Genomic DNA, 12566 nt, shown 5'->3' with positions numbered 1-12566 from the left:
ATTGTGATTTGTAAAAAAAGAAAAGGGTAAGCCGGGCATGGTAGTATGGCCTCTAAAGATGTTGACCAGAGGATCCCATTATCGCTAAACTTGAAACCATCTGGATAACACAGCAAGTCTTCATTTCAGAGGAAGAGAGGGAAATTCATCAGTTTCATTGAAAGTAAATACAAAATAGTAAGGTTATCATTTAAATTTTCTTATCTCTTGGGAACAATTGGTTTTTCAAGTACTTGGCAAAAAGAAAAGAACAGAAAGGAAAAGAAAGAAAGAAAGATAGAAAGAAAAAGAAAGAAAGAAAGAAAGAAAGAAAGAAAGAAAGAAAAGTTAAAATTGTTATCTATCTTCTGTTCCTTTCTTGCTTTGTATAGAATCTCTTAAGAGGTGTACTCACTATGTATCCCAGGATGACCTTGAACTTAAATTCTCCATTTTCACCCCTCACTGCTAATATAATAGTATACCATCACACTTAACTGAGGCATTGTTTTTTTTTTTTAATTGCTAAAAGTAGAAAGAAAAAAATCCAAAATGAAATGTAGTAGCTCATATCTATAATTCAGGCACTCAAGAGATTGAATCAGGATCTCACATTCAAGGTTAACCTAGATGACATAGCAAGTACCAGACATTTCTGGGCTGTATATAGACATGCCCCCACAATAAAGGAACACTGAAAACACTTCAATAATTAGACATCTTTATTCTCATAGACAAATTAAGAGTTCTTGGTATCACTGCAGTGTTAGAATTAAATGTGAATTTAGCTGACTTTTCCTTTTGAATGTTTTTAGATGTTTCCTTGCTTTTTCACCTCTACCAAGAAGCAGCAGCAGCTCAGAAAGGAAGTAGTAATTGTTCTCTAGAACCGGAATGGTGACTTGATTATCAGAATATGAATACAGAATGTTATATACATGTCCATCACTAAAAGCCATTAAAAGAATTAGCAAAACAAACCATTGGCATTTTAAAAAGCCAAAAACAATCCCTGACAAACTAAAATGACAAATAAGAAAAACATGCAGGGAGTTTTTCTGAGAGAGGAATAGAAAAAAGTTCTCACTGAAATGTCTTAAGCCCGGGGTGGGACTAAAAGGAGGGTGGAAGAAAGATAGAAGGACAGGTAAAAAAGAATCTCCAAGCAGAAAACTGAAAGGAAAAGAGTCTCTCTGCTTTGTAGGATTAAGCACCATACTAAAGGTCAGTGTTAAGGGACATTTTAACATTTAAGACATCTACCCAACCACTTTGCTCCTCAGCTTTCAGGATTATAACTACAGATAAATAGCCTTTTAGTGCTCACCCTTAACAGCCAAAGGCAAGTATCATTGAATATGAGGACAATTGCTTGATAGAAATAGAGAACTTAATACTCAGGGATGTCTTGTTTGTTTTTGCTCTTGTGGGGGGCCTGCCACCCAACTCCCAAATAAATCACTCACAGAAGCTTATTCTTAATTATGAATGCCCGGCCTTAGCTTAACTTGTTTCTTGCCAGCTCTCCTTAACTTAAATAATCCCATCTATCTTTTGCCTCTGGGCTTTTCCTTTTCTATTCCTGTATACCTTTCTTTGTTTCTTATTCTGTGGCTGGTTGTGTGGCTGGCTCCTGGAATCCTCCTCTTTCTCTGGCTACTTCTTTCTTCCTCCCAAATTTCCTATATATTCTCTCTGCCTGCCAGCCCTGCCTGTCCTTTCTCCTGCCTTGCTATTGGCCATTCAGTTCTCTATTAGACCACCAGGTGTTTTACACAGGCACAGTAACACAGCTTCACAGAGTTAAACAAATGCAACATGAACAAAAGTAACATACCTTAAAATAATATTCGCCAACAGGGATGTACCTCAGAGATAGAGCACCTGACCAGCATATGTGAGGTCCTAGATTCAATCCCTGGTGTAGGAGGAGGTGGGGCAACTAAAATATATAGAGAGATGTTGCAGGAATTAGAAAACAAAATTGATTTTGATCTATCATTTCCTCAGATAAGAGAGTACATGAAACAAATCAACATGAGGTTAAAAGGGATAACAAAAAAGAGAAGGGGAGGGCTAGGTGGAAAAGTTAAGAAAATCCATGGGAAAACAGGAAAAAAAAGAAAATATTATCAATCTGGGAAATCAAATGTATGAACATTTGAAGTCAAGAACAGAAAAACACAGAATGGGAAATCAAATTAAGAATTTTCTAAAACTGATTGTCACAAATGTTAGATTTAAAGCATAGATAAATGTCCAATACACTAAAAGAAACACATTTATTTCACATTTCTGTGAAATACACTTGGAAAAAAGAACCCAGCAGCAGTATTGGAACTTAGGAAATCTTGAAGTAAAACTGGGACATATCTGAGAGAAACCATTTCCAACTAAAATTAGGTGCTCACCAAAAAGGGAATTAAAAGTAAAGGAAGATAAAAGACACTTTGACATATCACAGAAGCTCTTAAGCCAGTGGGTAGATAGCCAGACTGCAGAAAGTATAAGGGAAAGATGAAAATGAGAAACCAAGGTAACTGTGACGGAGACCACAGGATGAGCTTTGTGCCAGGTAGAGAGAACAGGCAAGTCAGAAAGCCTCAGAAAATCAATTTGATAGAATATCTAATCTATTTTAATGTCTTGACTATTAGAGTGAAGTTGTAGAACCTAATCAGAAATAAATATGTAGAAAATCAAGTACATAGAAAAAATAAGTGTTAATTTTAGAGAAAATATGCAAGAAAGGAAAAGTAATTATAATATGTTCTTCAACAAATAATAGCTTTACTTGCCATTATTGTGTATGTTTAATACCAGCACTCAGGAGACTGACACAGGAGAATTACAGGTTCAAGACTAGTATAGGCTATATAACCAAACTGCCTGCTACCAAAAAAAGTGGCTCACTTTTATTTAATAATCAGTATGTGTATATTGTTTTAACTGAAGTTATGACATAATTATATTAGATATAGAGGATAGAATGTACATGCAATAAGAAGGAGTTAAATCCTTAATTTCTGTTCAAGAAAATCAATAGGTAACTATATTTAATCTGGGAGAAAAATCATAGAAAAGTAGATGGTGCTCACTTGAAGGAAAAAAAAAGCTTTTGCTTTTGGGGTTTGTAAAACTGACACTTTAAACAATAGAATTACACCAGCAAATGTTTTCTGGGAAAGACTAGATAAAATATTTTAGGCTTTGCAACCTGTGCAGCCTGTAATAGCTACTTGAAGTTGAAGCACAAAGGCAGCTATAGATAACAGTTAGACTGACAATAGTTAAACAAGTATAACTGTGTACCAATAAAATTTTACAGACATTCAGTTTACATGTCACAAAATAAAATTTTAAAAAATTTTTAGCCATGTAAAGCATAATAAAAAACAGGTTTATACTATACAAAAACTAATAGTATACTATATTTGGCCTGTGGCATGACTTGCCAACCATTGCTTTTAAAACAGTATATGATTTTGATGAAAATTAAAACATGGAAAAATGAAGAATTGCAAACAATAATTTTATATTTGTGCCAAAATTGTCTATTATGAAAGACTTGAGAAAGAACATTCAGAAAATTTGCTGATAGCTTAAAGTTTTTTTAATACTTTATTATTACCAAACCTTTTCTTATATACTATCTTATATATTTGTAATATTGTAAGACAAGTAAAATTAAAGTCCTTGTTTTTGTTGACATAGAGCATTTACTGTAGAAACCAGTGGCTTGCCCAGAATCATAGTGTTTATAAGGAATTAGAACTGAGATTAGAACTCAATGCTTATTTCCTTTTATATATTCATTTCTTACCACATAAATAATATGAGTGCTTCATAGGAATTCACAGAGACTACGCAGCACTCGTAGGACCTGTACAGGTTCAAGCCAGATGAGGTCCCAGAACTGACAGAATGAAAAGTGATAGCTGCTGGCAAAGGGACAATCAGTTTTCTCTGAAGGAGTGTCACTGGGTATATCAGCCCTTCTCCAGGACAGGTCCCATGCCCAGGAGCAGCTGGCCAATACAAAACTCCATGGTTTTGCTTTTGTTGGCTCTTTGTTTCATTTGTTTTGTTTGGGCATTTTTTGTCTTAATGATTTTTTGTTAGATTTTCATTTTTTGTTTGAGAGAAAGAATGAGAACATGAAGTTGGGTAGGGAGGTGGAGAGAATCTGGGAGGAGTTGGGGTAAAGGAAAACAAAATATATGAAACAATTTTAATGAAATAATATGATTGCTTATCTAGAGTGTATTAAGCCCTAGGTTTGATGCCTAGCACCACATAAGCTAGGAGTGATGGTACATGCCAGCACTCAGCAGGTGGAGGCAGGAGGATCAGAAAGGGTCATCTTTGGCTACATTGTTAGTTCAAGGGTTGACTAAGCTATGTGAGGCCTGGCAAACCAAAAACAACAGTAATAGTAATATTTGGGCATATCCTTTAAAAAAGTGAAAGAGGAAAAAATATACAGATAGCCCTACCCTACCATAGTGGGAAAGTGATGTACACTTACTAGAAACCAGGCTATGATAGTAGAGGTATTAAGCGTATTTACAACTTACCAGTATTTTCAACTTATAATGGATTTATTGGAACGTAGTCCTATTAGAAGTAAGGGTGGATCTGTATAGTTAAAAAGTTACTATATTTCTTCATTTTGTCACAGTCTCATTCCTTTCCTCATACATACTGAGTTAACTGTTGCGGTAGCAGTGTCATTGACTTAGGTTGTAGGGAAAAGATAGCTATTAAGAGGCCAGAATTACAGGCTCTTCTTCATCTCTCTGTCTCACTCCAGGTTCTTAAATTCCTAGCAAAACGCCGTAAGAAAAATAAACTATTTGCCTCTTGGCACGGACTCCAAGAACTCACTGATGCACGCAGAGTTGAACTGAAGCAACAAGTGGATGACTATGTCAGAAGACATCCGGTATGTACGTTTCTGTGCTGAAAAACAAGTTTTATTAATCCATTGCATGGTATTTACCACCAAAGCAGTGTTCCATATGTATATGCATATTGACTAGTGGATGCAAGGTAGTTCCACAGAGTTAGTGAAATTGAACTCTTCTTTTTTTTTTTTTAGATTTATTTATTTATTATGTATACAGTGTTCTGTCTGCAGATATCACTGCAGGCCAGAAGAGGGCACCAGATCTTATTACAGATGGTTGTGAGCCACCATGTGGTTGCTGGGAACTGAACTCAGGACCTCTGGAAGAGCAGCCAGTGCTCTTAACTTCTGAGCCATCTCTCCAGCCCTGAACTCTTCTTACAGTTACAGGATCCAAAGATATAATTGGTAGTAAATGGGGACTCAACTTAAAAATCAGTTATTTCCTGTACTATGTCAATAAAACTTGTATGTTGTTTCTTTTATAGTAGTATAGTAAAATCTTGTCTGTGTTGAATCTTCTAATAAGAATATGTATTGTCAATTAATGAATATTCATCCTTACCTTTATATACTCAAACATACATAGAAGAACTTATATTTACTAGTCTGTTAATAAACCTCCAAGACCTACTAAGATGTAAAATGTGATGGCCTGCCTCTTTGGTTTTATTACTGTAATGCTGCTGACACCTTTTCCCCAACAGAAACACCCACATCTCTGACTTTGTGTGAGTACAGTGCAACCAAGCAGGTGCTACCTGCTTCTTCCCTATGAGTCCCTAACCTTACTCTCCTGCACATCTTTGAAGGTCTTTTCTCTTTTTGTTTAGAATGACACACCATTTCTGTCATTATTTTTAATAACCCGTATGTCTACAGATCACCTCTACTTTTTTCACACTTGTCAGTTTTTATGGAGAAAGTGATAGTTTATACATTTCAGTCAGAATTCTTACTTGCCTCATTTGAACCAACCATTCTTAGTATATCAAAGTACTGCTCATGTTTTGTTAGGATTGTGCTAATGGTGCTTGTATCTGAATGCATGCTCTTTTTTCTTCCCTTTCTCCTTTCCTTTCTCCTCCTCATGCAAACACAAATTTCTACAATCTACAGACTTTAGCTGACTGATGCTAGAGGTTTGATATAATAGTTTTAGGTAATCCTACCAATTAACATTTTATTCTTCCAGAGCCTAACCTCCACCAAATGAAAAGCAGAATACGTATGTGTGATTATATGTGAACCTAGTAATGTAACCACTGGATCAGAGCAAGGACAAAAAGTAAAGTGCATAGCAAGGTTTAGCCCTACCTATGTAAGAGATTTTTCCTCACTGTTCAAACCTTTATAAAATATCAGAAGCTTGTCCTATGCACTACATAGTTAATAATCTCAGTGTCAGGAGATATTTAACCTTTATGGCAACTATTCATTTCTATTATTGTAGGACTAAAGTAGCTATAGATTATAGCTAAATGTTAATGTTTCAACTAAATTATCTACCTACCTACCTACTTACTTATTTGTTGTCTGGGAGTTATAAGACAATTTGTAGTCAGTTCTCTCTTTCCACCATGTAGGTCATGAGCATAAAAGTCAGGCCATCAGCCTTTACTCACTGAGCCATCTCACACTGAAAACTTTTCATTTTCTAAAATAAGCTTTTGGTTTTCGTTGCTGGTCCTTGTTTTGAACAATAGTAATAATTTATAATATAGTCTTTGTAGCGTACTAAAAGGTAAAATACATGGCAACAATAACATAAAAACCAGGAGAGAAAAAAATACATGTATGATTTAAAGATTCAGATGTAAATTGGTAAGTTAACAATACATACTACAACAATGAACAAAGAGCAAAAAGTTATGAAGGAAATGAAACTGAATTAAAAAAAAAAAATCTACCTGACTAATCAAGAAGACAGAAAAAGAAGGAATGCACAAGAAAGTAAGGGAACAAATAGGAAATATCAAGGTAAGAGACTGATTATGTTACAGTAATTGTAAATGGTATGTCTCCAGTTAGAAAACAAGGGTTTTCAGAATAAACTTAAAACAAAAATCTGAGCTGGAGAGATGATGCCTCAGCAGTTAAGAACACTTGCCGCTCTTGTAGAGGACCCTTACTCAGTTCCCAGCACCAACATCAGAAGCTTACAACCACCTATAAGTTCAGTGCTGAGGACCCAACATCCTCTTTTGGCCTCTGTAGGCACTGTGCACACATAGTACACATGGAAACAAGCAGGGTACACACACATATACATAATTTTTTTTTTAAGTGAGGCTTGGTTATATGCTGATTAGAAACTTTTTTGGTGGGGGGGTGTTTTTTTGGGGGAGGGCGTTGGTTTTTCGAGACAAGGTTTCTCTGTGTAGTTTTGGTACCTGTCCTGGATCTCGATCTGTAGACCAGGCTGGCCTCGAACTCACAGAGCCTGGCTCTGCTTCCCGAGTGCTGGGATTAAGGGTGTGCACTACCACCACCCGGCTGAAAAATGTATTTTTTAAATGGAAAAATAAAGTGAAACTAAGTACTATCAAACATCATCTAATCAAGAGAACATAAAATTTCTAAATCTTTATGTACCTAAAACTCACAAAGCCAATGTGAATGAACCGTGAAGAAATTTTAAGTGAAATAAGCTAGATACAAAGGATAAATACTGTGTAGCTCCAGTTACCCAAGTTGAATAGATATGTCAACTGATTGAAACAGAATCATGGTTTCCAGGAGCTAAGTATATATAATTTCCAAAGCTTCATGTAATTAATATGATAGAGAAAGTAAAGCAGTTGCATATCTTTATATAGAAAAGTGAACTTCAATCCAAATTCCATGCCATGTACAAAGTTTAACTGTTCTCGGCCTATTTTTTTTGTTTTAAATATAACTAATAAATATGACTTGTTATCTCATATTTTAGATTTGCATTTTTATTATGATTGGTGATTTTCAGTACATCCCCATGTATTCATTTGCCATTTCCATAAACATATATTCAAGACTTTGGCCCGTTTTCAAATCAGTTTGCCTTTTTGTTGATGAACTGTTTGAGTTGTCTGTATACTGTTTCTTCTTTGATACATGATTTGGAAATGTTTTTTCTATTCTGTGGGCTATGCTTCAGCAGTGTCCTTTGATGCACCAAAAATCCTTACTTTTATGAATTTCATTTTGCCTTTTGTTATACAGTTTGAGCTCTTATTTTTGTGTTTTTGACTTCTCCTTTAAAAAAAATAACCTTTGAACAGTTAGTAGTCCTACAATATTCTCTAGGAACTGTTGTTGAACCTCTGTGGATACCAAAATTCACAAGTGCTCAAGTTCCTTTTATCAAATGGTTAGTTCTTCTATATAATCTCTGCATATCCTTGTGCATACTCTAAACCACCTCTAGTTACTTACACTCCCTGATACAATGTAAAGACTGTGTAAATTGTTCTCTGACTGTACTTTTTAGGAAATAATGACAAGAAAAGTTTGTATATGTATGAATTCAGCATAGATGTAATATTTTCTAATACTTTGATTCTTCAGTTGAATATGAGTGTAGATCTTATAGATATGGAAGGATGAGTGTAATTTTGATGAATACACTAGTTTTTTGTTTGTTTGTTTGTTTAAGAATTATTTATTATGTATTCCATGTTCTGCTTGCATGCCAGAAGAGGGCACCAGATGTCATTATAGATGGCTGTTAGCCACCATGTGGTTGCTGAGACTTGAACTCAGGACCTCTGGAAGAACAGCCAGTACTCTTTAACTTGAGCCATCTCTCCAGTCCCCTTCCCCCCCCCCCAATTCATTATTTTATAAGTGTTGCTTTGGCCAGATTCTAGTACACTTTGATAAGATCTGTGGCTGAAAGGCAAGTTACCAAGTTACCAACTGGAACAAGACTACATCAATATTTGATAAAACTGTGGTATGAGGAATTTTATCAGCTATAAGAATAAGATTATTTTATTCTTTTCTAAATTAGTCACTAACTTCCCCCCCTTAAATTAGGAGGATAGGGTCTTTTGGCTGATTTGTATTCCTCATTCTGTGAAACCAGGGCCAGTTATAACATTGTGGTATAGATGCATTTGGAGTAGGGATGGATAAGAAATAAAATATTATTTCAAATGAGGTCCAAAACAAAAGGAATTGACAGTATTCCTTTTCTAGACCTTACTAAACTGTTTGTACTTTTCATTGTTGTCTCCTAATCTCAATGTCTTTGAAGAAATGATGTGTGGAAGCATACCAGAAAGAAACTTGGGGGCCTAGAGAGATAGCTCAGTGTTTTAGAACACTTGTTGCTCTTACAGAGGCTCCAGGTTCAGTTCCTGGCACTAACATGGTGGCTTACAACCATCTGTAACTGCAGTTCCAGGAGGATCTTATTTAACCCTCTTCTAGCCTCTGAGGGCACAAGACACATACATGGTACACATTCCTAAGTGCAGACACAACACTCATACATATAAAATAAAATCTTAGAGAAAATAAGTTAATTTTAAAAAAAGAAACTTGCCCACCCAGATTGTTATATAAAACTGGGGTATGGGAAGTTGTTTTTGTTTAAATTCTGACCAGTTGACTCAATGGCTACTTTTTTGTTTCTGTTATGGGTTGGTTGGTTTGCTTGTTTATTTGTCTTTTAGGTTTTTTGAGACAAGATATCACTATGTAGCCCAGGCTGGCCCTGAACTCAGATCAACTTCCCTCTGCTTCTACATGAAGATTCCAGGCATGACTACACCCAACTAAAGCTACTAATTGAAAGACAGTTTAATACTTGCAGTAGATTCTATAGATAAAATGAGAGACTGCTAAGAATTCTAGAAGCTCTGCTTTGTGGTTAGGTAAAGAGCATATTTTTGATATATCTGTCCTTATGACAAGTTTTCTGTATTGTGTTTTCAGGGCTCTCAGATGTCAGATGTGGCCAGCAGAGAGCTCCATGCACAAGCACAAGAACAACTTCAACACTACTTTATGGGAAGGGCCATAGAAGAAAGAGCCCAGCAACACAGAGAAGCTTTGATGGCTCAGATCAGCACCAATATTGAACAGTTGATGAGTATGCTCTGCTTCCTTCTGTCTCATAAAAGGAATACCCCATGCAAGAGATGTGGCATCCAAAATCTTCAGAAGGAACATGCCACAAATTGTCCTAGCCCTAGGAAATCTTACATCATCTCAGTTTTCAGTGATACAAACTCTGTAGTTTCTGTTTCAAATATTTCAGCTCCAGCAAAATTACTAATTTCAAAAACGTTGTGCCCTACTAGCCACATTGTAGTCTGTAGTTCCCAAAGCCTTCTTTTAATTTTTTCATATTTAGAATAGACAGTGACAGTAGTTACAGTGCAGTGCACTTATAGAACATTTATAACTTTTAATGACATGCTTTCACCAAGGTTTACATTTTTAAGCTAACTATATTTATTCTTAAAACCTGGAAGTTGCCAAAGATGGGATTGTTGCTTTCACCCACAACTGCAACTTTTGACTAGACATCTACCTTCATTGTTAGCAGTGGCAGCACATTCAGAGTTGGAACTCTGTCCTGTTCCTGACTGTAGCTGGGCCCCAGCTCTGCTGTTTGCAGGTTGCTGTTTGCCTGGCACACTGTACTAACCCATTTACTTTCTGTTTGCTGCAGAAGCACCAAGTCTGAAGGAGGCAGAAGGAAAGGAACCTGAGCACTTCCTAAGTAGATCTAGGCCTGTGGCAGCCAAGGCCAAACAAGCTCATCTCACCACCCTGAAGCACATACAAGCCCCTTGGTGGAAGAAGCTTGGTGAAGAAGCAGGCGATGAGATTGACGTTCCAAAGGATGAGCTCAATATAGAATTAGGAACTCTCTTTATTGGTGGAACCAAACCCCCCTAGAGGGTAACTGGGAAAGCCAGCAATCTTACATTTTAGGAGATTGTTAGTTTTGCCTCTGGGCTACCAGTGGCTTTCCAGAGGATCTTCATGCAACACTTGGAAGCAACAAGCAGAGCATTGCCTACCTCGCTCCCAATTCTTTCCCCTTTCTCTCTACCCTGTCTCCATTCACAGATTTGTCAGCTTTTATTGTGGAACAGAAGTCAGTGTGTAATTCTATTGTTGACATGTAATATGAAATTTCTTTCATTTCTGTTTTCTAACTAAAGGTTTTTTTTTTTAAATAAATATTGTGTTCTTGAAAAACTTGTCAGAATTATTTTAATTTTTCACATTTATTATTTAGAATTTCCATTATTATTACTACCATTATATTTCACCTTGACAAAGTTTAGAAAAAGCAGTGGTCAATTAAAGAACATTCAATTATCTGAAAAACTGGAGAAGAGACATAGAGGGAAATGGTTGTAGTTCTTATATTGTATTAAAAATACATTTTAAAAATTATGTGCATTGGTGTTTTGTCTACATATGTGTCTGTGTGAGGGTGTTGGATTCCCTGGAACTAGAGTTACAGACAGTTGTGAACTGCCGTGTGGATGCTGGGAACTGAACCTGGAGCCAGTGATCTTAACCACTGAGCTGCCTCTTCAACCCCCCAAAATAATGCATTTTTTAAAGACTGGGTGTCATCATTTAGCTCTGGCTGGCCTCAAACTCACAGTGATCTACCTGCTTCTGCCTTCCAGTGCGAGGATTAGAGGCATATGCCACCATGCTTAGCTGTTGGATTTGTGTATTTCCTTTTAGAAATGATAAAACAGAAAATAAGTTCAATTACTGTTTGTTTGGTTTTTTTACTTTTATTTTTATTCGAGTATGAGAGTGTGTCTGTGTAACCATGCAGAGGTATGTATGCAAAACATCCAGAAGAGGGTGTCAGATTCCCCCAGAGCTCAAGGGGGTTGTGAGACACCAGACACTGGTACTGAGAACCTGACGTGAGTCATCTGCAAGAGCAAGTGCTCTTAACTACCTGGCTATCTCTCCAACCCCCGACACTGTTTTTCAATGAAATAGTCTTTAATTGGCCACTTCTTTTTCTAACCTACAAGATGATATGCTTCATTGGTATAGATTATACTTGTGGTATATAAGGTATATGTGTGTGTGATATACTTACATGCAACTTACATATTTGGCAAATATTTGAATAAATGTTAAATTGAAGGTAAAATACATCTGGAAGACACACAAGCTGTAGGAAAGTTTTGGGATGTCTATTTGGCATAGGGGAAGATGAGGAGGGGCCTTGAGAAAATAACTGTCAAGAGGATTGGGTAACAGTAAAGCTGAAGAGTGAGACCATTTTTTAAAATTTTTTTATTCTTTCATAATTCCTACATGTATGCAATGCATTTTGATAGGGAACACTCTTACTTTCTCTTATCCCCCTCCCAGTCCCTCTAGAAAACTCCCCAGCAACCCCCTCCTACTTTCATGTCTTTAAAAACCAAACAAAACCACTGAGTTTAATTAGGGTTGCCTGCATTTGCATGGGTGATGGATTGTTTACCAAATCATGGGCAATTTACTAATGGTGACATCATGGAAAAAGATTGATTCCCTTGCCCAACAGGCATTAACTGCAAGTAGCTATTTGGCTAGGAGTGGGGCCTCATGTGCTCCTCCCTCCATGCTGGAATATTGACAAGCTTCATCTTGAGCAATATTATGAAAGTTACCATAGTGCAACAGCCATGTTACGTCCAGAAGGCAGCTTATC

The 12566-nt window shown here is 36.4% G+C and overlaps 1 protein-coding gene across 6 annotated transcripts in view; it reads left to right on the top strand.

Moving 5' to 3' along the window:
* The window catches only part of Iqcb1 (IQ motif containing B1), a 45591-nt gene extending 34304 nt beyond the window's left edge, over positions 1-11287 (top strand). For all 6 annotated transcript variants that reach the window (XM_059277792.1, XM_059277793.1, XM_059277789.1 and 3 more), the window contains exons 13-15: positions 4793-4924; positions 9809-9965; positions 10551-11287. In XM_059277792.1, coding sequence (XP_059133775.1) covers positions 4793-4924; positions 9809-9965; positions 10551-10780 — 519 coding nt within the window. In that variant the 3' untranslated portion in view covers positions 10781-11287. The remainder of the gene's footprint in view (positions 1-4792; positions 4925-9808; positions 9966-10550) is intronic.
* Positions 11288-12566: the final 1279 nt, after the last annotated feature.

This window comes from Peromyscus eremicus, chromosome 12 (genome assembly GCF_949786415.1).
Source record: "Peromyscus eremicus chromosome 12, PerEre_H2_v1, whole genome shotgun sequence".
Taxonomy (NCBI): Eukaryota; Metazoa; Chordata; class Mammalia; order Rodentia; family Cricetidae; genus Peromyscus; species Peromyscus eremicus.
Note: the sequence above shows the minus strand (reverse complement) of the source record. Positions and strands in the feature narration are given on the sequence as shown.